The following is a 26204-nucleotide window of genomic DNA, read 5'->3' as shown; positions in this document are numbered from 1 at the left end:
CCCCAGAGCGTCCCTGCCTGCCCTGGGCAGTGGATGGCTGCTCCCTGCAGCTCTGCACTGCGCTCCCTTGCTGGCCGCTGCCCAGGGTGATAAGAGCAGTTGCCCAGTGCGATGTGCTGACGGGGGCACGTTTGATACAATCCACATGACCTTACCTGCGACCAGCCAGCTGGGTTTAAGGAGGGGAATCACGCCTGCCAGCCCAGCCACGGTTAGGGAGGGAGAGAAAAAAAACACACATCCAGGCTGCAGCTTGAGGCCCTCACTCTCAAGTAACTTCTCTGGTGAGAGCAGCAGCAGAGGTGGGTGCCTGGGGGGCTCCCCACTCTCCCGGGCCAGAGGGCCCCCTGTAGAAGCTATGGGGAGTGGGTGGGGCAGGCTATGCTGTGTCCCAACCTGCTGTCTGGGATGGGCAGCTGAGGTTGGTGCAGGCAGTGTGTGTGTGGGGGGGGGGGGGGTTTGAAGGAGGAGTGTGTGTGCAGCTTGTCTGTGTGTGTTCCGGCTGACAGGGGACTTGGAGCAGCCCTGCTCTCTGGTTGTGTGTTAGTGTAGAGCAGGTGCAGGTCCAGTCCCCTCCCCCACTCCCCACTACGAGCCCCACTTGTCGAGGAAAGAGCTTGTTCTTTCCCCTGGCACTGCCAGCAGGAATGAAGCGCACATTAAGCCCCTCACAATGAGTACGACGCTAAGCAGGGGCGCTGCTGCAGCCTGCCTGCTCCCATCCCATCCCTTCCCTGCAGAGAGGTGACACACGGGGGGCATGCACTGGGTCACATTACCCCTCCCCAGTTTTCTGCCAGGGTTTTCCCTTGCCTGCTGAGCTCTCCCGCTCCCTCCCCAGCTTGCTGGAGGCAGCCTGGGACCAGGGTGGGAAAGGTAAACAAACAGCAGGTGCACCAAATAGCTGGGAGCCTGAGCGCAGTAGGGAGGAAGGGCTGCTGCTTCCGCTCTGCAGGGAGAGGTTCGGTAGGGGAGGAAGAAAGGAACAGCTGCTTTCCCACAGGGGAACTGAGGGCATGGGGGAGGGCTGGGCTGGCTGGGGAGGAGGGGTATGACACTCGAGCTGTTGGGGGGGGGACCTTTAAATTGTACCCCTCTTCCCCCATCAGCAGCTGAAGGTCCTGTCCTCCCCGCTGCCCTGGCTCAGAAGCTTCACTCGCTTAGTCCCAGGGGGGCTGCTGCCTCCCCAGAGTCAGGCAGGCGGGTGCATAGGAGATAAATGAGTGTGACTGAGATCAGCTCCCCCATGTGGCGCTTCCCCCCCCCATCTCAACAGGAGTGGGAATGGGAGTCACAGTGGGTCGTGTTTGCCTGCCTGATGTGACCCTGAAACCCATTTATCTTTCCTTCAATTCCTGATTGTTTACCCACACCCTCAGGCTTTCTTTTTTGAACTGTTCCTGTTTCCACTACAAGTCGTACTTAACAGTATACAGAAATTCCTTGGGGCAGGGCTTTGTCTAAACTGTTGGGCACAATGTTGTGTACATTTCTATGTTGCATCAAGATTAAGAATAAGGAAACATCTTTCTTTACTCCCATCTTAATCCCATATCCTGAAAATGTCATTCATCCTCTGGAAGGCACTGAGATTCCTGCTGTTAGTGTGAGGATGGAACTGAGGATAATGTAAAAAGAACAGGAGTACTTGTGGCACCTTAAAGACTAACAAATTTATTTTAGCATGAGCTTTCGTGAGCTGCAGCTCACTTCTTCGGATGCATAGAATGGAACACACAGACGGGAAATTTATACATACAGAGAACATGAAAAGGTGGAAGTATGCATACCAACAGGCAGAGTCTAATCAATTGAGATGAGCTATTGATTAGACTCTGCCTGTTGGTATGCATACTTCCACCTTTTCATGTTCTCTGTATGTATAAATTTCCCCTGTCTGTGTGTTCCATTCTATGCATCCGAAGAAGTGAGCTGCAGCTCACGAAAGCTCATGCTAAAATAAATTTGTTAGTCTTTAAGGTGCCACAAGTACTCCTGTTCTTTTTGCGGATACAGACTAACACGGCTGCTACTCTGAAACCTGAGGATAATGTGTGATTGTTGTGATTTACATTTCAATCAGTTCCTTAAACTGAGAAATAACTGTATTGGGATTATAGGCTCTGCCCCATCTCCCCCCACCCCACACACACTTCAACTATGCTGCTCTGGCTTATAAATAGGCTTGGTAGAATACACTTTTTATTTTTTATAACTTTGATGTGTAATATAAATTGCTTATTTTTAAGCTTATTTGTCTTTTTATAATTTTTTTATTTTCACAGTTGTGGGAAATTTTGTGGGGGAGATCAGATAATTTTTTAATGACAACAGAAGTTGAATTCAAAGAGTTAAAGCTTTAAATCTGTTAAAACACAAACACAGAGACTAGATGTGTGAGGTAATATCTTTGTTTGGACTAACTTTGGTTGGTGAAAGAAATATGCCCTTTTGAGCTTCACAGACCTGGAGAAGAGCTCTGTGGGGTTCGAAAGCTTGTCTCTTTCACCAAAGTCGATCCAATTAAAGATATTACCTCACCCACACTGTGGCTCTCATATCCAGGTACCAACATGATTACAACAAAAACAGCAAAACCCACTAAGTGTCAAGATATACAAAATAAATATCCTAAAACCAGAAAGGATTTGTTGATTTTAACTATTAATTCACTAATCCATTTGTAACAAGCTAAATTCAGAAGTTTATATCACTGAATTTTGACTCTAATAAGTTCTCAAGCAGCATTTTTCTTGCTTTCCCTATATGTAAATAATTTAATTAATACTGATGGAAATATTTCTGGATTTGTGTTTGTACAGTGCAATCAACAGCTAATTTCTAAGTTATCCACAAAAAACCCTAGAGTTTTCACTGCAGCCTCCCATCCCCCAACACCCTGTAGTGAAAGTACTATGTATTTAAACTCAAAGGGCACCAAAATACAAGTTCGCCTAGGGCGCCATTTTCCTTAAGGCTGCCCCTGGGGGCTGCTGTGCCGGCGGGGGGCAGAGAGAGGAGGTGCATGGCAGCCTCCCCCGGCAGGCGACTCCGAGTCAACTCCAAGGGGTGGGGGGCTTATCCTGGCTGACCTCCTGAGCAGCAGCCTGGGGGGGCTTAAGTGAGTGTTGTGCTGGGGGGAGGCTGGAGGGGGACCCCACCTCTGGAGTTCACTGCTGCCAGCAGGGAGATGACTGGGGGGAGTCCTTTCTGGCCCCCTGCCCCAGGGCAGCCTGCCTGCTGCACCCCAAATGCCTCATCCCCAGCCCAGCCCCAGGCCTCCCACCCCCTCCCACACCCCAACCCTCTGTCCCAGCGCAGAGCCCACACCCAGCACCCAAACCCACTCCCACATCCCCTCCGGCATCCCAACACCTATCCTAGCCCAGAGCCCCTCCCAGCACCCAAATTCCATCCCAGAGACTGCACCTCTCCCATACCCAAACTTCCCCCTGGAACCTGCACCTCAAACCCCCTCCCACACCCAAACTCCCTCCTAGAGCCTTAGGCAGGTGTGTGTGGGGGGCGGGGAGGGACTTGGACCCATTCTGGGAACCACCCAAAATTACACAAACCTGCCAACCCTTTGCTGTGTGCTCAGGACACACACACCTGTAGAGCTCGCAGAGGACTAGGACTGGGCTGTGGGTGAGGGACCATGCTGAGCTACCCAGGGCTACGGTCCTCACTGGGTCTTCTACTCCTGCTCTGCTGCAATGCTGTGGCCTTGGTTGTGCTGCAGAACAACCTGAGGAACAGCAATGAGAGACCCATCATTGGTAAGAAGAGGAGCGACAAGGGTAAAGGAGAATGCAGGCGGAGGGAGGGCATGGAGGCATCTTGACTGTAACAGAGGTGTGATTGTGTGTACGCAGTGGTGTACAGAGGCAGGTTGAGCAGTACACACCCTTGTAACCAGGAAGGAGAGAGGGAGCAGAGGGTGGTTAGGGCAGATGTTAACACGAGAGGGTCAGTTGGAGGAATGCATTAAAATAAGGTAAAAATACCTTATCCTCCCTCCAAACCCCCCCCCTCCCTGCTCTGACACCTCTGTGGGGTGTTGGCATCCTGAGTATAAAGCTTCATTGTGTCAATAAAGAGCCATCTTCTCATTGTTTGAATTATGATGGTGTCTGCCTCAACAATAACAGTAGAGCTTGCACTTATCCATCAGGGATAAGTCTTTATTTTCTCTATCTAAGGCCTTGTCTACACTACAGGAGAAATTCGATCTGTTACACAATTTGAGTTACGTGAATAGCGTAACTCAAATCAACATAGCTTAGATCTACTTAACGCGGGATCCACACTACACAATGTCAAGTGGAGACCCTCTTCCGTCAACTCCCCCTACTCTTCTTGATCCAGTGGAGTACAGGAGTCGACAGGAGAGCGATCTGCAGTCGATTTAGTGGGTCTTCACTAGAACTGCTAAATCAGCCGCTGATGCATCCATCACTGTTCGCTGATCCCCCGGTAAGTGTAGACAAGCCCTAACGCTCTCTCTCAGGCTGCCCCCCGCCCCAAGTAAGGACCTACAATTATCTCCATTTTACAGATGGGGAAATGAGGCACAGAATCATTCAAGATTCTAGATTTATTTCACATCTTTTCAGAAAAGCCCATCTGTCTCTTTTGAAATAAGAACAGGTATTGATTTTTAAAATATCAATTTTTTTCAGAGATGGTTTGTTTGTTATGAGTTCTGGTCAGTATCTCAGTGAGTTTTGCTTTCAATATCTAAAGTAAATAGTGAGCATTTAGTCTTCAAAATACTTTTTTTCATTTTCAGTGAAAAAAATCCACCCCCAAAAGACAGGCTGGAGTCAGACGTCCATACAAAAGTTAATGGAGCTAGATCAGTTTACACAACCTGAGACTCTGGCCTGGTGTTTTGGATAACACAGTGTGGGGTTCACAAGTTTTCACAAGCTGTAATACAGTGAGTCATGTGGCACAGTTACACAACAGTCTAGAAAAAGTTCTAATGTAGCATTTAGAAAATGTCCAACTATTGTGTAAATTTTCATAACAAGATATTGCCTAAGGCCCAAATCATGCAAACATACATGTGCTTAATTTAAAGCACATAAGTAGTCCTGGTTTCATTGGGACTACTCACATACTTAAAGTTGAGTTCATGCATAACTGTCTGAAGGATTAGGGCCTAAAACAGTATTAGTTCTAGAATTCAAATAGACGTTACTGTAGGTTTTTATATGGCTAATATTTAAGATACAGTTTTAATATCTCAGTTAGGTATTTTTGAATTTTGAAAATAGAAATAGTCCACAAAAAGGTAAAAATGGAAAATTCTAAAATATTGCCTGCCAAAATAACCTGCAACAGATTCATTGGACATGCAGTAAGTAATGTATACGATCTGTCATCTCACCTCTGATACATATAACTATGGCCCCAATCTTGCAATCCAATTGGAGTAGGCAGACTCCTGAACTAATATGGGATTCTGTTAATTCTTTGTGACTGTGTGAGACCAGGGTCCAACTACAGGGATTAGACTGTGGTCGCAGGGCATTTGATTTTAAAATCTTTGGAAATCCATCTTGCATTGAAGTGCTCTGCTGGCCAATAATGTTATACAGATAATAAATAATGGTATATTAGAGACACTTTATTTAAGCTCTAAATAAATTTAAATATAGAAAATATATTTAAAGAAAGTTATGGCACTAATCAGACTAGTAAGGCAGGGAATTTAAAGTTCACACTGTTGAAATGCTTTTATTTGACACCACATTCTTAGGCAAGCTCGTTTACTTATTTTTCCAATTTTCTCATAGTTCATTGTACACCAATAGATATAACACTACTTAATGTGATTTATGTCTCAAATCAGTTAGTGAAGGGAATGGGAGATTTTGATTTAATTTGCCGCCTCTGGACTATATTTATTGCAATTTGTATAGCACCAATCGTCTCTCTTTCCTGGTCCCTTTAGGGATATTGGCACAGGAAAGTCGCTTTAAAACATTTCGTAAGTATGGAAGATCCTACATTGCTGCTTCATATGTGAAGTTTATAGAATCTGCTGGTGCACGAGTTGTGCCAATAAGGTAAGCTCCCTTATAGAAATGGGTGGTAATTCCTGGATTTGTACTGCATAATAAGGGCCTAACCGAGAAAGGTTCTGGATGCATAACTGCTGAGTCACTCTGTACTTTCAACTCCTCATAAACTATAGAAGGTGCACAGCATTTTGCAAGATCTCTTGGAATGGAGGCTAGACTCACAGCAAGCTGGTGCCTGCCAATGCAGTATATTAAAAGTGTTTCTTCATCTTCAGACTTAACATATGTACCAGTTGCTAGCTGCGGTCTGTGAAGTTTCCAAATACATGCTATTGCCTTCAGGGCCATATAGTGCCAAGAATACATAAATAATGCTAGGACTCAGGAAATGGAGGGAGACTGACACTAGTGCCAGAAACACAGCACAAATTTGAAATACAGACAGTATAGAGCCAATACTCATAACTTCAACTACAAAATGATACATACATATAGACAGCATAATCATAACCAGCAACCCATAACCTGGCCTTAGACACCTTATATGACCCCCTTTACATAAGATTTGGTGCCACTACAGGACTTTGGTTGCAACCATGTTCTATATGGTCCCAGATTATATCAATAATGTCACACAGGGATTCCACAACTTCCCCATGGAAGCCTATTTCAGAGCTTAACTATCCTTATAGTTAGAAAGTTAACCCTAATATCTAACCAAAATCTCACTTACTTCAGATTAAGCCCATTACTTCTTGTCCTACCTTTAGCGGCCATGGAGAGCAAGTGATCACCATTCTCCTTATAACAGCCTTTAGCATTTTTGAAGACTGTTGATAGGTCTCTCCTTAGTCTTATTTTCTCAAGACTAGACATCCCCAGATTTTTTTTAATCTATCCTGATTGTTCATCTTTTTCTAAAACTTTTATCATTTTTGTTATTCTCCTTTGTACTCCAATTTGTCCATATCTCTGCTAAGTGTGGCACCCAGAACTAGACATAGTAATCTTGCTGAGGCCTCAACCCAGTGCCAAGTAGAATGGGACAATCACCTCCTGTGTCTTACATATGATATTCCACTTAATACACCCAAGAATGTATAGGGCTTTTTTGCCACTGCATCCCATTGTTGACTCTTATTCCTTTTGTGGTCCATTGTAACCCCCAGATCCTTTTTAGCAGTCCCACTGCTAAGCCAGTCCATTTTGTAGTTGTGCACTCTTTTAGACTATCTGAAAAGTAAAGTACCATTCATAACAGTGAGGGTGGCAGATTTTGGCCTTTAATGACCTAGAATTACTCTCTTCTTTACTTTTCATACATACTTCTTATACACTTTCCATGCTTATTGCAGGTGGCTTGTATGAAATGTCTTTGGTATTTTAATGGTAAAATGTGGTGAAGTTTCAGATAGATCCTGTAACTATCTTTGTTGGGATTTCAGACTACATCGTTCAGAAAAAGAGTATGACAAAATTTTCCAGTCTATTAATGGGTAAGTTTTGTGCATCAGTCTCCTGTTGAAATGTTTATTAACATATATTTTAGAAAGGCTTCATGTTATCAGAACCCACTGTTGTTTTACTGTTAAGGTCTTGGTTTTACCATTGGTGATTCCAGACTGAGATACTTTGTTTTCCTAAGTAGAGAATGCGAGTCTAATCTTCCTCTTTCTTGCAGGTGTGTGCTAAGTACTGCACATGCACACACCCCTGCTAAAAGAAGGAATCATTTGTGTCCATTCCTTAGCAATGTGTATCTGTCAGATAGCTGCATGGCCACAAGTACTTCACTTGGCACCCTTTTCTGCCTGTGTGCAGGGTGATTGGAGCAGCATTCGAATGGAAGCCAGCAGCCCATCATATTGTCTGTACCCCCTTTCAGTGATGGCCTTCATTTTGCCAAAGCTATTTCACAGTCCTTGCAGCTTGCCTGCTCACTGTTCCCCTCCTTACTCCTTCTCTGTCTCCTCTTCTAACCCTTTCCATGCTGCTTCTACCCTTTTTCCTGTCTTACCCTCTTCCTCCTCCACTTCCTCCTTGAAACTTCTTCTGCCTTGTTCCTTGCTCCACCCAACTCATCCCTTATGATACTGTGTCAACTGAGGGCCTGTTCTGCCCCCTTTACTCATGCCACCTTACTCCATGAATAGTTTCATTGGGGTTACTTGTGGAGTAAGCTGTGATTCAATATGAGTAAAGGTGGCAGTGCTAGGTCCTTAGTTTGCAGACTGTTTATGACAAGGATCACATCTTCACGTTCTGTAAAATACCAAACACACCGTGAGTGAGAGGTGGCACATAGCTATCTAGCACCAGGAGGAAGCCAGCGAATGCCATTCCTTCCCTGCTCCCCTGGGGAGGGAGTAACTTATTTCACTCTCTTTTGTGAAGACTCTGCTGTCAACCTGGTTAACAAATCTGGCTGGCTAACGGAGGGGGCAGAGCCAAGTCTATTCCCACTCCTTATCCCCTCACCACCCACCTACTTGCAAAGGGGAGTAGTGGTCAAGTAGCTGCTGCTTTCCTTTCATCCCCACCCATCTGTGATCAGAGCTGCAAACTGAGGAGGGCTGCACAAATGAATAAGGGTGGGCCATACTTGCTTCCCTGCTCTGTTAAGTAAGGGCTGTGAGAATCTGACTCTGTAAAAGAAAGTATCTGCATCTATTGAATCACAGGTGGAAGCTTCAGCTCAGAATGCTGTATGTAGCCTTTTATCTTGTAAAGCTTATGTGTTTTAGCTTCAGGTTCTTCTCACTCTGAAAATATTATTTTTAATTATCAGCAGGCCCCAGCCCTTTTCTGAAGTGTTGGAATTTACTGTAGCACATAGACATTGTGATCATATGGTTTGGTGTTTGCCTCCAGTGAGTTTAGGTCTCAGGGTTCTTATGTCCATGTTTACCCATTATATTATGCCTAGGCCCGTGGTTATTCACATGTAATAATACTTTGTTTTTCAGGGTACTTTTCCCAGGAGGTGGTGCTAGTCTTAAGACTTCAGCGTATGCTAGGGTTGCTAGGATATTTTACCAGAAGGCACTAAAGGTAACCACTTAAAGGAAAAACTGTTCTGGTTATTGTCAGTGTTCAGGGACCAAAATCATGGGAGGCTTTTATTTGGACAGTCTCCAACTGAAGTGCAGTATATTCCTGTGAGCCTGCTAATAAGCAGCTGACTGTTGGGATGTGTGTGTAACAAATCATGTAATAGCTTTAGATGCAGGTCTGAACTGAACACCTCCAAACTTCAGCAAATTAGAATCTGAACTTTAAGGTTTGAGGCCCATTGCTAAATAATTTAAGCAAAGTTAATTGTTAATTTCTTTATTTGTACAACATTTGCAAAATTTAGCGTAGTCACCCTTGTTGCCAACACTTACGCAATCTTTCTTGGTAGCCAGTGTATTTTTTACGAATTAGAAGTGCTCAGATGTTCTGTTCAACACTAAATCAGGCCAAGATTTTTAGGGGTTTGGGTGAGTGCTCAGCACTTTCTGAAAATCAGCCATTTAAAGTGTTTCAGGTTGAGCACCCAAAAAGTCAGGACCTCAAAATAATGGGTCACTTCTGAAAATCTTGGCTACACTATTTGCTAACTGTGGTTAACATACTTTCCCCAACATATTTAACTGTACAAATCTATCCTAGCAATACAGATATTTTACTCTCTCTTCTACTATGCATAATGAAGGCAGATATGAGCTATGATGAAGGAAATAGCCCTTTTCCTATCTGTTTCCTGCACCTCTTGGATTTCATCATTGTCCTAGACTCTGAGCTCTGGGAGTTGGGACAGTCTGTTCACATGTGTATACAGAGCCTAGCACACTGAAACCTTTATTCTTGACTGGGGCTTCTAGGCACTGGTGCAATAAAAAAAGTAAATAATGATACCATCCAAAACCAGGGAATATTTCAATGTTAAATACATTAAATCTGTGCATATACAGTTTGCTCAAGTCATACCATTATATAGCATTAAAGGGAGTCTAAAGGGACCCTAAAGTGGTGTTATTTACAACTTCTTTTGGCACCCACCCACTCCAATTCCCTTATTCTTCACATGGGCAAATAGATTTCAATAGATCTGAGTGTATGTGTCTGGGAGAGGAGAGTGTAAGTTAACGTGAGTCACTCATTTTATGAATGTACTTTGAATTTGACCCCCCAGTAACGGCAAATCAGTACACGATACCTTAGAAGTGAGCTTGATTCATCACACAGTAAGGCAGCCAGGTAGGAAAAAGTTCTTTACAGAGAATGATCTAGATTTATATGGATAATTTATCATGAGGTTGTTTCTTCTGGAATATGCCAGTGATGCTCTGACTCATCACTGAAGATAAATAATTAATTCTCATTTTCTAAGAGTCAGTTTTTTCAAAGGTTAATTGTGTCCCACTTGGCCTATCTTGAAGTAAAAGTCTGCTCTCCATTTTACAAATCTTTTACATTGAGAGAGGTCAGTCTCTCTCTTTTGGTGGGAACCTTTATAGTGGAGCTGATCAAAAAAAATGATTTTTATGCATTTTTTTCATCCAAATTTTCAATGAAAACCACTGTAGCAAAGTCTAATTTAAAAAAAAAAATGTGACCAGCCCTAAAGCATAATATGTACAATCCATAAGCTGATGCAGCATCAGGGAACATTAGCTTGTAATCAGCATTCCTACATACCTTGCTGTGCAGAATATAGCATACAGCAGCCTAGGTAAACAGTGATATTTTCCTCACTGGTATTGGTTTATAGAGATTATTTCAAAATGGTAGGTGCTTTGCCCTGGATAGTGTTGTGTCTGTGCTCCAGGTCTCTCTCATTGCACAGAAGGCCACTGTGAAATACTGGGAGTCAGTACAATGTGTGTTTGGTCTGGTGTATACATGTATTGGAGGGTATGAGTCACTTTTCTATGCAGTTTGTTTTCTCCCTGCCATCTTTTTTCTTAGGAGTTGCCATCTGGTTATCATAGACCCTGCTACTGCAAAGACTTGCTTACCGTTTTGTAGTTTTAGTCCCATTTACCTCAATAAACTATGCACAATGTGTTAAGTTAAAGATGTGAGTAAGCACGCAAGGGCCATAGCGTCTGGTGAGGGGGACCATACAGTAAACAGTAATGATCATGAAAATGAACATTTCACAGCAACTCAATAAATTGCTTGTGTGTCAGTACTTCATACACAGAATTTGAGAGAAAATCTTTAGACATGGTCTATGCCAGGGATTGGCACGCAGCCTGTCAGGGTAAGCCCCTGGCGGGCCAGGATGGTTTGTTTACCTGCAGCACCTGCAGGTTTGGCCGATCGCAGCTCCCACTGGCCGTGGTTCACGGTTCCAGGCCAATGGGGGCTGTGGGAAGCGGTGTGGGCCGAGGGATGTGCTGTTCACTGCTTCCTGCAGCCCCCATTGTCCTGGAATGGTGAACTGTGGGAGCTGCGATCAGACGAACCTGTGGATGCTGCAGGTAAACAAACTGGCCCGGCCCACCAGGGGCTTATCCTGACAGGCTGCGTGCCAGAGGTTGCCAATCCCTGGTCTATGCAATCAAGATAATTGAACATTTAGAAGGTAATATCCAGTTCTGTATACATAACCCTTCTAGCATTCTGTTCTCTATTTTACTCCTGATACTTGTGTGCTGTGAACTGCATCATTTGAGACTTAATTAGCATTATAAAATACTGATATAGTTCACTTTGCACTTATAAAAATGTAACAGTCAAGAGCATGTTTGCACGTATGAAGATGACTGGAATTTCTACTGTTCTTTTAAATTCATGTCCATGTCTCTTCCCACTCTGCCTTGCCAAATTCAAAACAAAAGATTACTTGGTGTGACTGTGTTTTTAAATGACAGTCATCTGCAAGAGGTGAATCCTAGCCCATTTGAAGCCAATGGGAGTTTTACCTTACACTGTTCTCAGCTACATTAGAAAAAAAAATCAGTCTTTAGTGATGTTAAATATGTGGTTAGCGTCTAGGCTCATTTTTAGGCACAGTGACTATAAGGGGAGTACATGTTAAGGGCTTGATTATGGTTTCACTTAAACTCTTGATAACGTTCATTCCTCACATGCACCAGAGTAAGTTAAAGGAGCTTTACACATCTACTATTTCATGGCAGATGACTATAAATAGGCTTCCCATAGTTTGTTTTAAGTTTTTAAATATTTTTACAGATAATATTGATGTTTATTTTAAAGCTTTTTTTAGATTTTTAGCAATTTAAATTTTCCACAGTTGCAGGAAATTATGGGGAGGGTGAGAAAATAGGGTGGGTCAAATTATTTAATGACATTAGATGCTGAAATTCAACATGTTTAAAGCTTTACACCATTTAAATACAAATTGTCATTACCACATGTCAAAATATACAAAAGTAAATACCCTTAATGAAACTCTAGTAAGTTCTGAAGCAGCATTTTCTTTACTTTGCTTAACTGTAAATTTCAGTGATCATTGATGGAAATATTTTTTCATGAGTTTGTGTATGTATGGTGAAATTGACTTTTACTAGTATGTATCTAATCCTTCCAAATATACTGTGATACTGTTGGAGCTTCTTTGCATAGATATTCAATATTTCAGCATTTTACTGTAGGAGTAAGTATCTATGTGACCTTTTAGGGTCACAGTGTCAGTGATATAGTTAAGGTGGAGGTAACACCTTAACATTCTGGAGACAGAGCTTTTAAAACCTGCATGCAGTCAGAAAAACTACTGTGTAAAAATGCTACCTTCTCACTGTTCTGATCGCACTGAGAATATTCAGAGCTATGTGCTTCTTTAAGAGACAAAAAATAATTTCATTCTGCTTTTTATTAGCAATTTTCTTCCCTTCCCCCAGTTTTGCCCTTAGCTCATATTTCACATCAGTTTCATTGTTTTTAAGGTAACAGTACCACTTTCTATTTTATGTTGTTTAAAGTCAGAATTTCTCCTCCAGGAACCTAGGGCACAAAATTGCTAATTATGCAAGTGTCGAGCACATAAAGGGGTTTGTTTTAAACCTGCTGCCTATTAATTTCATTAGGGGTCACCAAATGAAATTAATAGACAGCAGGTTTAAAACAAATAAAAGGAAATTCTTCTTCACGCAGCGCACAGTCAACTTGTGGAACTCCTTACCTGAGGAGGTTGTGAAGGCTAGGACTATAACAATGTTTAAAAGGGGACTGGATAAATTCATGATGGCTAAGTCCATAAATGGCTATTAGCTAGGATGGGTAAGAATGGTGTCCCTAGCCTCTGTTCGTCAGAGGATGGAGATGGATGGCAGGAGAGAGATCACTTGATCATTGCCTGTTAGGTTCACTCCCTCTGGGGCACCTGGTATTGGCCACTGTCGGTAGACAGATACTGGGCTAGATGGACCTTTGGTCTGACCTGGTACGGCCATTCTTATGTTGCAGAACTCCTCGTCCTGCATAGAAATAAAAGGATGTACTATTTGTTAATGCATAGTGCTGTGCTTGCCTCATGGTAGGAATGTCCTCATTTCATGGTTCTTATGTCCAGGCTACTCACAAGATTATCTGCCAATACCCTAGAAAGGTCCAGTGCATATTAACATGTACCTAAATTATTCTGTGTTGACACATTTCTTGACTTTTTGCTTCTTATTTTTAAGGCTAATGATAAAAGAGACTATTTTCCTGTCTGGGGAACATGTCTGGGACATGAAGAGCTTACATACCTCACCAGTGAGAAGAACTTACTGGTTAAAACGAAAACTGAGAATATTTCGCTCCCATTGACGTTTACCACAGGTGAACATTACAAATATCATTTGGTTTCACAGGAATCGCTTTAGCGATTCCCTCCCCTTTTAATATTTTTTCTTGTAATGAGCCAACATTTAAGGTTGAAGATTTGGAACAGGTGACTAATGTTTTTATTATGTTAATATTGTTGCTTCAGGAAGAACACCAATAGAATTCTATGAACGTAAAATAAGAGGTCTGAGAACAAACTATTTGCAGGCTACAGGTATATACAGAGAAGCCAAAACCAAAATTGTGGCTCTGAACAGCCACAAACTTTGGGGAAGTTTCATCCTAGATCCAAAATTTAGGTTTAGTCCCCCAACTCTGTAATGAGCTGAATAAAGTGTTTGGATCCAAACCCCTCCAAGTGTTGGAGACATTTGGATTAGAACTTTGCAGGTTGGCTCACTTCTAATCAGGAGCGGCGCCAGAGTTTCTGGCGTCCTAAGCAGAATTCGGGGGGGTGGCATTTTGTGCGCTCCCCATGGGGCGCGCGTGAGCTTCCGGTTCCACTCCCATCATGCCACCGAAGAGGGACCCTCTGCCTAAATACCGCAGGTGACAGCAGCAGTCATTGAGCTGCTCAATTGCCTGCCGCTGTTTTCCACGGCACATTGGCAGAAGGTCCTTCGGCGGTGCAATGGGAGCAGAACCAGAAGCTCCCGTGCGGAGCGCACAAAATGCTGCCCCCCCAAATCCTGGCACCCTAGGCGACCGCCTAGGGTTGCCTAATGGAAGCGCTGGCCCTGCTTCTAATCATAAATGGCAGCACTGTTCTTCTTGGTGGTATAACACATAGCATTGAAAGCAATTGGTCTACCTGCAGAATGAGATGCAAGTCAGCACATGGGTAGCAGAATCTGACTGAGTGATGCTTTCTATGGCTTTGTCTTGCAGCAATGAGCAGGATTTCTTCAATTGATTGCATTTATTCCATTAATTATTTGCTGTTGCCTTGCCTTATTTAGACAAATTCAGCCTTAATTACATAGAATAATACTGTAGCAATGCAATGACTCACCTCCTGCTGGTGCAGCACCTCCTGCTGGTCATCCTGGGAATTAGCTCTTCACCAGCTTCAGAGCTCCCCAACTGGCCAGTATCTCACCTGCTGCTCCCCCATGTCCCTCCCAGACCCTGGTGCCTCCTACCCTGGGGTTCTGCCCCCTGACAGTCCCCACACTCTGGGTCTCCCCTCCCAGGGGAACCCCAATCCTCTATTCCCACCTTGTCCCAGTGGCTACTGCCAGTCATCATCCAGCCCCTACTCACTGGGGTAGAGTGCAGTCTGTAAACCACTCGTCATTGGCAGGGAGGGGTTTGGACCTGCTGCCTCTCCTAATCCCAGGCTGCACCTTTGCAATCCTAGTACCTGCTTAGGCCTTCACCAGGCTGGAGCTCCCCAGCTCCTCTTTCCTTTCCCCAGCACAGCTCTGTCCCAAGTACCCTGCTCTCCCAGGCAACCAAGTCCTTCTCTATCCAGAGTTAGAGAGAGACTGACTCAGCCCCTGCTTCACAGCCCTTTTATAGGGCCAGCTGTGGCCTGATTGGGGCACGGCCCCAGCTGTGGCTGCTTCCCCAGTCAGCCTACCCTTTTTGACGCTCAGCCCCAGCCACCTCCAAAGGCTGGCTTTTAACCCTTTCCAGGCTGAAGCAGGGTGACTGCCCCGCTACAAATACTTTATCTTGTCGGTAGTCCCACTGAAATTAATGGCAGAATAGGGTTCTAATCAGTGTGAGCAAAGGTGGCAAAATCAGGATCTCAATAGATGAGGGCTTCAGCATATGGCATGGTGAGAATTGCTAGGATGAAGTCTGCTGGAGCTGTATTACATATATGTGAGTATATTTCTGGGATTTTCTTGATTAATAAAATCTAATGAAAGAACAGAATCAAAAGGATTTGAAATGAATTCAGCCAGTACTTTATCACATGTATCCCATCCTATTAATGATGTTCCACTGACAATACAATAGTGAGAATATTCTTTTGTCTTTTTTTGTACAAGCTGCAAAAGACAGCAGGATGTTCCAGAATTTTCCAGATGACTTGTTGCAAAAACTTGCCACTGAGCCTTTGACGGCACACTTTCACAAGTGGAGTGTCTCCATGAAGGTATTTAATTATTTGATTTAGTGAATCCAAATGAGTTTATTCTTCTAAATCTAGAAATATAACACATTTTTTCTGTCATTTATTTGCTGCAGAATTTCAAAAAGAATGAGAAACTACGCAATTTCTATAAGGTTCTGACAACTAACACAGATGGAAAGATAGAGTTTGTATCCACAATGGAAGGTAGCGATCAGTTTCCAATGTAAAGTGTGATTGTTATTATTATTGTGGAAGATCTCAGTGAGTGTGATAGTGGTGTTACTAGTTCATAATACAAATTTAATGTTAGGATAATCAGTGAAGTGTCAGCACTGCCTGCCTTTCAGTTGATTGGAATGTGTTCTGTCTGGACTCTAGAGATAACCTACGTCTTTGCACTTTACTTTTGATGTGCATGTCTATGAGTATACATGTTCCCTCTCTCACCCTACTGCTCCACACCAGATATGTCAGCACACTTTATCAATAGAATATTTTCAGTGCTGAGGGACAAGACACCGCTTCCATTTTTGTAGTTTAAACCCGTCTTCAGTGCAATGTGTCTACTCTGGACTTCTGCTGCTGGCTGTCTACTGATACTGATGCTGCCTCTCCAGTTGCTCTGTTTATCTGTGCCTGCAGCACAGGGAAAGCTGGTAACTGCTGTCTTCCAAGAGACTCCTGCATTACCAGCGCCTTTATCTGGACGTTTAACTCCAGAAGCATATGTCTTGATTAACTAGAGAATGTTAGAGAGAGAATTTGGTCATTGTTCCACTAGAAACTATGCAGTAGGCAAAATGTATGGTGTATGTACATTATAAACTAGTACTGGAGCTGGATAGTAACTGCCGTGCAGTTAACAAAACTCCTAGCACTTGCTCTTTTTTTTTTTAATGAAACAAATCTTTTTTCAGTTTTTTAATACTGCAACTAAAACAATTAGATTACAAAGGGGGAACAATGGCCTGCAGAAACTTGTTTATATAGAATGAAACCCTTTTTCATTTAACAATATACTTAATTTTAATGGTAACTTTAAGTTCTCATACTATATAATTGGCCAAATTATTTTTTTAAACTTAAATAAATATTGTTCTTGGCCTGAAACCTTGTATATGAAGTTTTGGGTAGGAATACATTTTTACAACAGAGATCCAATTTGCTGCTTAAGGTTTTGTATTCCTGTTGGAGAAGCCACTAATTACTAGTGAGATCTGTAATAATGTATTCATTGTAATGAAATTGTGCATGCAATGACTTAAGTGAAGACCTAGTATGTGCACTGATGGAAAAATTGTTTATGGCAGCATATAAATACCCTATTTATGGGGTCCAGTGGCATCCAGAAAAAAGTCCTTTTGAATGGAAGAACGTCTCAGGCATACCACATTCCCCATCAGCTGTGAAAGTAACATATTACATAGCAGACTTCTTAGTTAATGAAGGTAAGTTTTGTTGTTGTTTGTTTTGTTTGTCCTCCCCCCCATTTTTATATATAGAAAATTCAGTTTCAAAAAGATAAAGTAGTAGAATGTTCTCTGGTGGGGAAAGGTCCCCTTTTCAAGTGTCAAAATACTAGACCTCTGATTGATCTGTGAGCACATACTATGCAAGCTTTCAAGGCTTATTAAAAGGAGGGACACTAAATAGAATGGTTAAGTAAAAATAACAAAAGCCAAGCATTCTGATGGAAGCAGACAAATTCCTTTCAGTAGAGAGTAATTTGCCAGAAGGAGAATGTCGATTTTTAATTTGACATAAATTCTTGAGCAGACACCAGCAACCAATGAAACTTTAGAATTGTTAAGGTTGCACTCTAGGAGAACTGAAAGCTCTTATTCACATTCCAGTCTCACTCTGCCTTGGGCAAAGTAGGTAGAATGAGATAAAATCTCCTATTCATTATTTCCAGAAACTTCCTAAATTTTGTTTTATTTGGGGTAATTACAGCAGATCCAGCAGAGGGATGGACAAAAATAAGTAGGAAATTGTCTCCAGGCTCAGAGAAAGACTAGTGCATTTTCCTCTTGCAGTGCAACAAGGCAGTCCAGCCTAGCCACATCACAAAGTCTTCTGTGTTAGTCTCTTAAGGTGTACAAAACTTAATCCTCACAGCCTCTCTCTACAGCCCTTACTCCATTTGGCTGAAAAAGCTTCCACAGCCCACGAAGGGGTCTTCAGACAAGGTCAACTACAATGCTATAGGCAAACACTGCCTCCTGAACACTCTTTATGTAGTTTGCATAGATCAGAATCCCTCCTGCCTATGTCTTCCCTACCATAAAAATAAAATATAGACTGAGAAACACAAAATATTTACTTAATAGGGAACAGGTTTAATACAAACAAGAGAAAGTACTTTTCTCATAACACAAAACTATCCTGCTGAACTCATTGCCATGGGAATCCTTGATCGCTAAAAGTAAACTGGGTTAGAAAAAGCACTAGATGCGTTCAGGGAGGATAGGTCCATGAATGGCTATTATCCAAGATGGTCAGGGATGCAAGCTCACGCTTGAGGTAACCCTAAACTTCTGACTCCCAGAAACCAAGTGGAGAAGACAGGGATGGATCATTCCAACTGCTCTTTTCTGTAAATCCCCGCTCCCCAAATATCTGGTACTGGTCCCTGTGGAGAGAGCACACTGGGCTAGATGAACAATTGGTCTGACCCAGTATAGCTTCTTATGATTGATGGAGACACAGCATCTATGAGCATTTAACAGCCAATCCATTCTGCTGAAACATAATTTACTTTTGTTCAATGGTATTTCTTACAATGTTGATGTGATGTTAAATTTAACCTGAGCATGGTCCCAGAAGTGAAAAATTGAACTGGTAGGACTTTTGTTTGCATTGTTGTTTCAGCCATGTTGGCCCCAGGATATTAAAGAGACAAAGTGGGTGAGGTAATGTCTTTTATTGGATTTAGGTCTGTTGGGGAGCGAGACAAGCTTTTGAGCTATACAGAGCTCTTTTTCTGGTCTGGGAAAGCGTGTCACAGGCGGATATTTAGATATATGAAGAAGCATCCTGTGTAGTTTGAAAGTTTGTCCCTTTCACCAACAGAAGTAGGTCTAATAAAATATATTAATCTCACCGACCTTGTCTCTCTCAGAAGGATTTTGTTTTCCTTGCAAATACAATCTTTCCCAACTTTGCTAAAAAAAAACCCCACCTATATTTGTATTGTTTTTATATAAAATATAAACACAACATATATAAAAACATGCACAAGATGGAAATACCATATATCAACCAAATTTGTAAAACCTGGGGGAAAACGAACCCAAAACAAACAAACCAATCTCCCAGACTTAAAACAAGCAAGTATGAGCACCTTCAGACCTCTGATGGCTTCAGTTCCATCCTCTCCTCCCCTACCTATATTATCTAATAGTCTAAACATTTCTAAATACAAATATATTTTAAGTCAAATATAACCCTGTATATACTATTGGGCATTCTAGAATATGTATAATATATACCTACCTACAGATTTTATTTATACATATAGAGTTAGAGAAGATTAGGGTTGGAAGAGACTTCAGGAGGTCATCTAGTCCAACCACTTGCTCAAAGCAGGACCAACACCAACTAAATCATCCCAGCCAGGGCTTTGTCAAGCCGGGCCTTAAAAACCGAAAGGAGATTCCACCACCTCCCTAGGTAACCCATTCAGTGCTTCATCACTCTCCTAGTGAAATAGTGTTTCCTAATATCCAATCTAGACCTCCCACACTGCAACTTGAGGCCATGGCTCCTTGTTCTGTCATCTGCCACCACTGAGAACAGCCGAGCTCCATCGTCTTTTGGAACCCCTTTTCAGGTAGTTGAAAGCAGCTATCAAATCCCCCCTCACTCTTCTCTTCTGCAGACTAAATAAGCCCAGTTCCCTCAGCCTCTCTACTATGTACATTAGAATTTCAGAGTTACGAACACCAGATTTACAAACTGAGCAGTCAACCACACACCTCTTTTAGAAATGGAAGTGCACAATCCAACAGCAGCAGAGAGCTAAACAACAACAAAATAAAGCAAATACAGTACAGTACTGTGTTAAACGTAAACTACTAAAAATATAAAGGAAAAGCAGCATTTTTCTTCTGCATAATAAAGTTTAAAAGCTATATTAAATCAATGATGCACTGTAAACTTTTGAAAGAACAACCATAGCATTTTGTTCAGAGTTACGAACATTTCAGAGTTATAAACAACCTCCATTCCCGACGTGTTCATAACTCTGAGGCACCACTGTATGCATATACATATATACAGACTCATCAGATCTACATTTACAATTGATCTGGTAAATCAAATATAAATTAGTATGAAAACTAAAAATGAAAAATAATTGAATAACAAGTGCTATTTAAGGTTATAGTGTACTTTACATGTCAGGAGAATTGCCTATTCCAAAGGATTTGTGGTCACCGTAACACAATCCATGAGCGGCAGAGCTAGTGTACATGCATCCAACAAAGTGGGTATTCACCCACTTCCAATATGTCTGTTAGTCTATAAGGTGCCACAGGACTCTTTGCTGCTTTTACAGAGCTAGTGAAGAGATTCTGTCTAGCGGTGCAAGTTGTGGTGATTAGTGCAGATAATATTTCAGTCAGCAGATGGTGCTATAAACATCAGTTTAGTGTTAACCAGTTAGTCTATGCACTACAGCGTTATTCAGTTGTTCTTATTGCTCAGTTCAGATCAATAGAAGAGTTCAGTCTAGCTGGTTATCTGCTAGGAGCTGGAAAATGATATAAGTTTATATATATATACACACTGAAAAAAAGTGTGCCACCCACCGATCAGCTGTTCGGTGGCAGAGGAGAGGTGCTGGTGGGAGCAGTGGAGTGGGGGCAGGGCCTCTGGGTGGACCACCCAGAAAGAATAATGAAAGTCGGCACCTGTGCATTGAATGCAACCCTTTTTTTGTTAAGCTCAGCTGAGAAGGCAGGAAAAAGAGAAAATGTGTGGTCTTTGTATATAAAAGTTTCAGGTTTTCTAGCAGCTTACATTAACGTTACTTTATCATTGCACTTCAGTAGCTTAAAGATGATGGGTCAGGGCTTGCCAGACTCCTGACTTCTAGTACCAGGCATTGATGAGCCCTTTCTTCCCCTCTAAACCCTCAGCAATGCCCAAGAGGCAAAAGTTGTTTCTTTGAGATCTGTTTTCTAAGTCATCCTGTTTTTCTTCCACTTTGTGTAGTCTAAGTTTAAGGAGGCAGTTTCTTCTTTAATTTCCTTTTGTAGCTAATTTTCCAAGTCAGCCATTTGAGATTTTTATATCACATACATCTTTAGAGAGGCTACAAATGTCTTTTGACATTGAATCCAGTTGTGAGGAATTCCTTTTGTGCCATGATATCCTGCGCTAGGTTCTGCTGTGGCCTTGTGGTCTCCGCTTTCAGCTGTTTAGGTGATTCAGGCTCAGGTCTTTTGTTGCTTTTTCATTGGAATCCGTAGTCAACAGTTCAAAGTTTATTCAGGGGATTAATTTCAACTTTGATGACAGAAACTTATTGCCAATTTGCCAAGAAAGTAGTTATTAGAGATGAATTGATATGTAGGGAGTGAAGAAGTCTGGGACTAGGTAGCAACCTTCATCATGGATACCATGTGACCCCCAACTTTGCAATTTCTGATAGGATAGAATCACAGTGTATTAGTTCTGGTTTTGCAGATGTCTCCAGTGCTGCAAGAATCAAATTTTAGTAGCAGTCATTGCTTTTAAAAATGAGCATAGTCTTCCATGATCATAAAGTATCTTTATTACCAGTATCCTTTGGAGAAGGTGGCGCCACAATTTCCACCACCAATATAATTATATTGTTATTGTTATTTGTTAATAAATTATTATACCACTGTTTGCTATAATTGCATATAGAATAACTTATTTCACCAAGCAAGTTACTATCATAGACGATGACAGTGAAGTAATTTGTACTTTTAAAATGTCTTACAGCCCGGAAGAGCCTGCACCATTTTCCCAGTAAGAATGAAGAAACTGAAGCATTGATTTATAATTATGCCCCTGTTTTTAGTAGTGCTTTTTCTATATTTCAGCAAATCTATTTTTTTGCTTGAACATCTATTCCCTGGTGCAGGATAGCGATCTGTAAATAGTTATTTGTTGCAAGTTTCATAATTAAACTCATGTTGTGCCTTGCAAGTGGCAGAACACCAGAATGCTTAGCTTACTTTCAAGTGATTTATCCTATGTTACCTCTGTAGAATTGGGTCATTAATCTGACAAATGTTCAGTAATTGCCCTAGATCACATTTTTAATACCACTTACAGGGAAATACATTTTACCTCCAGGGATGGCATCTTGATTGTGCTTATCAATTAGAAAAGAATCAGGTTGATTAAAAAAATGAACAATACTCTTGTCATATATTTGAAAGAAATAAGTTTACTTCTTCAGAACATTGTGGGCTCTCTGATAGCATATGTGTTGTTTAGTCAGATCTTTAAGCATAATTCTGTTCTCTTGGGAAAATGTCAAGGACTGATAACTGAACGGGACCAGAGCCCCATGATGCTCTATGGCTTGATCAAAGGTGAAGCAGAAAACTGTTGTCTGAGAAGCTATAGTGCTCATGTTACAGTGGTAGTGACACCAAATCAAGAATGGGTTTGTATTAAGGACTCTGAAATCAGTTCTCACAGACATGTTAACCCAAATATATATATTGCTTTATTACTGTAATTATATGGGTAACTGGATAAGCTGTGTTGTGTAACTAAAATAAGTTACTAACAAAAACAAGGGAGGTATAGCATATATGTTTGGAATGCTTTATACTTGTGCTAAGTTTAGAACTATGAACTGTACTCGTGTTCAGCGTATTGTGGCATCTACTAGCAGTTAAACTGATGCAGTCTCTGTTTTTGTACATGTAGTTCTGTTCTTTGTATCCGTAGAGTCTGTCAGAAAATGAGATGTACATTCTGTTGAGGCTTGTGAAATAAGTACCATCTCCCAGGTACAGATAGTTATTTGAACTGGATATGGTTGGTACAGATGTCTTTATGTCTTGCACAATAGGTATAAGACAAGATGAGAAAAGAGATATAAGGCTTTGTTAATACAGTGGATTTGAGGATTTTCTATCTGTTGTAAACAAGTGGGGCATAAATATAAATCAAAGGGAGCTAATACTTTGGGACAAACTGAATGCTGCAAGACAGCTCTCCAGACCGGTGACATATTAACTTTCTGTATTGTGGTGAATTATCTATTTTTGATTAATAAACTGATTGAGCCTGGGTAATGTCTTATCAATAAAAGAATTGAACTCATTGGTATGAACAGAATTAAACACTATTTTGATCTTGAGCTTGACAGATGTGTGCTAGTGTAACCAAGCTTGTGGCTGAGAAAATGATTTGTCCTTTAGAAACACAACCAAAAAATAGGGAAACATTATTGCAAACTAGCATTAAAAAGTGCACGCAGTGCCATTTGTGAAATAGTATCTGCTATACATTAGACATCCGTGTCTGGGGAGCCTATCCCTTCTAGAATTTACATAATAGTGAAGGTACAGTATAATTTAGGGACTACACCCATCAGTTAATGTAAATCCATTTGGAGGGGCGAGTTAAAACATTGACTCACCTACTGCTCCTTCCTTCAAGTTCAGTGAGCTTTGGATCAGGTGCTTAAGAAAGATGTGAGACTGAAGTCAGTGGACAGATTTTGGTTCAGGCCCTGAATTTAAAAAAGAATGACTGCCTAGTGTTCTCAGTGATGCTATTATGTATAATTAGGCTTCTTCTGTAACTGTTGGGTGAAATCCTGATTCTTCCGAAATTAAGGGGAGTTTTGCCATTGACTTCACCAGGATTTCACCCCTTGTTTTTAAACATTTTGATGTGATGCCTTTCAGAAAAGTTACTAGCTGGGATCCATAGTGCAGAGATGAATGTCAAAGACCAATCTTTTAATGCTGATATGATGCAATGCTTGTAATTGTTAGGCATCTGCATTTACCGTACTGTTTCCTTTTGCTTTGCCTTGCAACACATTACTTGAATTTAAATGGGTCTTCTCGATTCCTGAAAAGTTTGTTCAATAGTTTTGTGATGGGGAAATCAATTTCCTTTTCCCTTACTCCCACTGAAGTAATTTTGTTATGTTTTTGAAACTTTATTGATTTTATATATAATCTAAACACATAATGAAACAAAATATGTATAAATATGTGGACAAGGTGGAAATACCCTATAAATAACAAAATTCAATGTTTACTATTTGCAAAACCTAGAAAAAACAAATCAAAGGCAAACACAAAAAACCTGGACCCATAGACTGGTCATGCAGCTAAATAAGCGAGAACATAACCTATGAGTATCAGGGACAAATATATAGGAGGCAGTTTCTTTTTTAGTTTTCCTGGTTTCAATGGTAGTTTTGTGTAGCTCATTTTCCAAGTGAGTTATCTGGGCTTTTAAATCGCATACATCCTGAGAGAGGCCATGAATGCTTTTTGAGATTGAATTCATTAGGACTTCTTTTAGTGCCGCTCTATCCTGAGCTAGGTTCTGCTGTGGCTTTGCAGGCTCCACCTTCAGCTGCTTAAGCAATTCCAGCTTAGGTCTTTTGTTGCCTCTCATTTTTTTCATTGGGGAATCCATAGTCAACAATTTGAAGTTTATCCAGGGGATTAATTTAAACTCTCTAGAAAGTAGATATTAGAGTAGGTCCGGGAATAGGCAGCCATTTTCCTCGTGGGTACAATGTTCCATTGAAGTCATTTTGTGTGAGTGAGGAATTCAGGTTTTGAACCTAAGGTCTCCAGAATTGAAAGTTAGTAAACACTGTGCTTCCGGGCAACACGTCTGTAGCACAGGTGCTGCATTTCTCAGGTCATTCAAAAGGGTGGAAGACTCCTTACTCACTACACATGACCTCACAGCCACATTGGCTGGCTATAATTTAGCCCTTAACAAAAATGACTGGAGATACATTCATTAACATTCCAGGGCCACCCAGAGGATTCAGGGGGCCTGGGGTATATGGCAGCGGGGGGTCCCCACCGCCGAATTGCCGCCGAAGACCTGGCACTTCGGCGGCGGGTCCCAGGGCGGAAGGACCCCCCTGCCGCAGGTCTTCGGGGCACTTCGGCAGCGGGTCCCGGAGCGGAAGGATCCCCCGCCACCGAATTGCTGTGGAAGATGCTCCGGGGCCCCGGGTCCCAGAAGAGTTTTCCGAGTGAAGGACCCCGCTCCAGGGGCGCCGAAAAACTCTCGGGGGGCCCCTGCGGGGCCTGGGGCAAATTGCCCCACTTGCCCTCCCCTCTGGGTTGCCCTGTAACATTCTATAAAGCAAAAATTGCATCTCTAACTACTGTCAAGAATCCAGCCCAGTGCTCTCAGAAGCATGGGTGTGGCTTGGCTGGTGAAGTCAAATTCAGTGTTTGCATTTCACTATTTCTGGGTACTATTACACTTTAACTCAGGAAAGCTTAGTTGACATTGGACATTGTAGGTTATTTCTGCATGTGCTTGACTACTTCAGTTTAGCACAATGCAATTCTGTGCTGTATTATATATCTACTAGTAGCCGAAAAGCCCATGCTATCACTTGGGTGTAATTCATAAAATCATGTGGCTGAGAACTTTAAAATTGGATAATAACAGACCATGAATCTCAGTGATGATTCAGCCTGGTGATATTCTAAACAAAAAGAGCTCTCAACCATGCTTGTAGCTCTTTCCACTGCTTCACATTGACTCACCAGACACTCTAAGCTTCAGAGTGATGCACAGAGTGACAATCCTGGCAGGGGCAGCTCCAGACCCCAGCACGCCAAGTGCGTGCTTGGGGTGGCATGCCGCGGGGGGCGCTCCGCTGGCCGCCGGGAGGGCGGCAGGTGGCTCTGGTGGACCTCCCGCAGACGTGCCTGCGGAGGGTCCGCTGGTCCTGCGGCTTCGGTGAAGCATCCGCAGGCGTGCCTGCGGGAGGTCCACCGGAGCCGTGGGACCAGCGGACCCTCCACAGGCACATCTGCGGGAGGTCCACTGGAGCCGTGGGACCGGCAACCGGCAGAGCGCCCCCCGCAGCGTACCACCGTGCTTGGGGCGGCGAAATGGCTAAAGCCACCCCTGAATCCTGGACCCTTATATAGAATACTGTGAGCCTGATTCTCTTCTTACCCCAGTTTTACATTACTGTAGTATAATCCTGATTTCAATAAAATTACTCACCAGTGGGAGAAGAGAATCAGGCCCTATATCTTCATACAGGCACCGTAGCTAAATTACTTACACACTGAGGACAAAATCCT

General features: G+C 42.2%; 1 protein-coding gene across 2 annotated transcripts; it reads left to right on the top strand.

The window, feature by feature from the left end:
• The first annotated feature begins 219 nt into the window (after positions 1-219).
• On the top strand, positions 220-23251 carry GGH (gamma-glutamyl hydrolase). Of its 2 annotated transcripts, none has more exons than XM_039521731.1 (10): positions 220-302; positions 3602-3779; positions 5963-6077; positions 7478-7528; positions 8999-9083; positions 13670-13808; positions 15815-15921; positions 16014-16104; positions 17211-17348; positions 21874-23251. In XM_039521731.1, the coding sequence occupies exons 2-10, from the start codon at positions 3659-3661 to the stop codon at positions 21993-21995; spliced, it is 969 nt and encodes a 322-aa protein (XP_039377665.1). In that variant the 5' UTR covers positions 220-302; positions 3602-3658; the 3' UTR covers positions 21996-23251. The 2 variants fall into 2 exon arrangements, with proteins under 2 accessions (XP_039377665.1, XP_039377666.1); XM_039521732.1 differs by having other exon boundaries at positions 228-284.
• Positions 23252-26204: the final 2953 nt, after the last annotated feature.

This window comes from Mauremys reevesii, linkage group 2 (assembly GCF_016161935.1).
Source record: "Mauremys reevesii isolate NIE-2019 linkage group 2, ASM1616193v1, whole genome shotgun sequence".
NCBI classification, from domain to species: Eukaryota; Metazoa; Chordata; order Testudines; family Geoemydidae; genus Mauremys; species Mauremys reevesii.
Note: the sequence above shows the minus strand (reverse complement) of the source record. Positions and strands in the feature narration are given on the sequence as shown.

Bases quoted from the DNA above. Each gene is read 5' to 3' on its own strand.
- GGH (XM_039521731.1), top strand. From the start codon at position 3,659: ATGCTGAGCTACCCAGGGCTACGGTCCTCACTGGGTCTTCTACTCCTG. The intron at 6,078-7,477 runs GTAAGCTCCCTT...TTGGGATTTCAG, and splicing joins GCACGAGTTGTGCCAATAAG to ACTACATCGTTCAGAAAAAG. The intron at 16,105-17,210 runs GTAGCGATCAGT...TGTTTATGGCAG, and splicing joins GTTTGTATCCACAATGGAAG to CATATAAATACCCTATTTAT.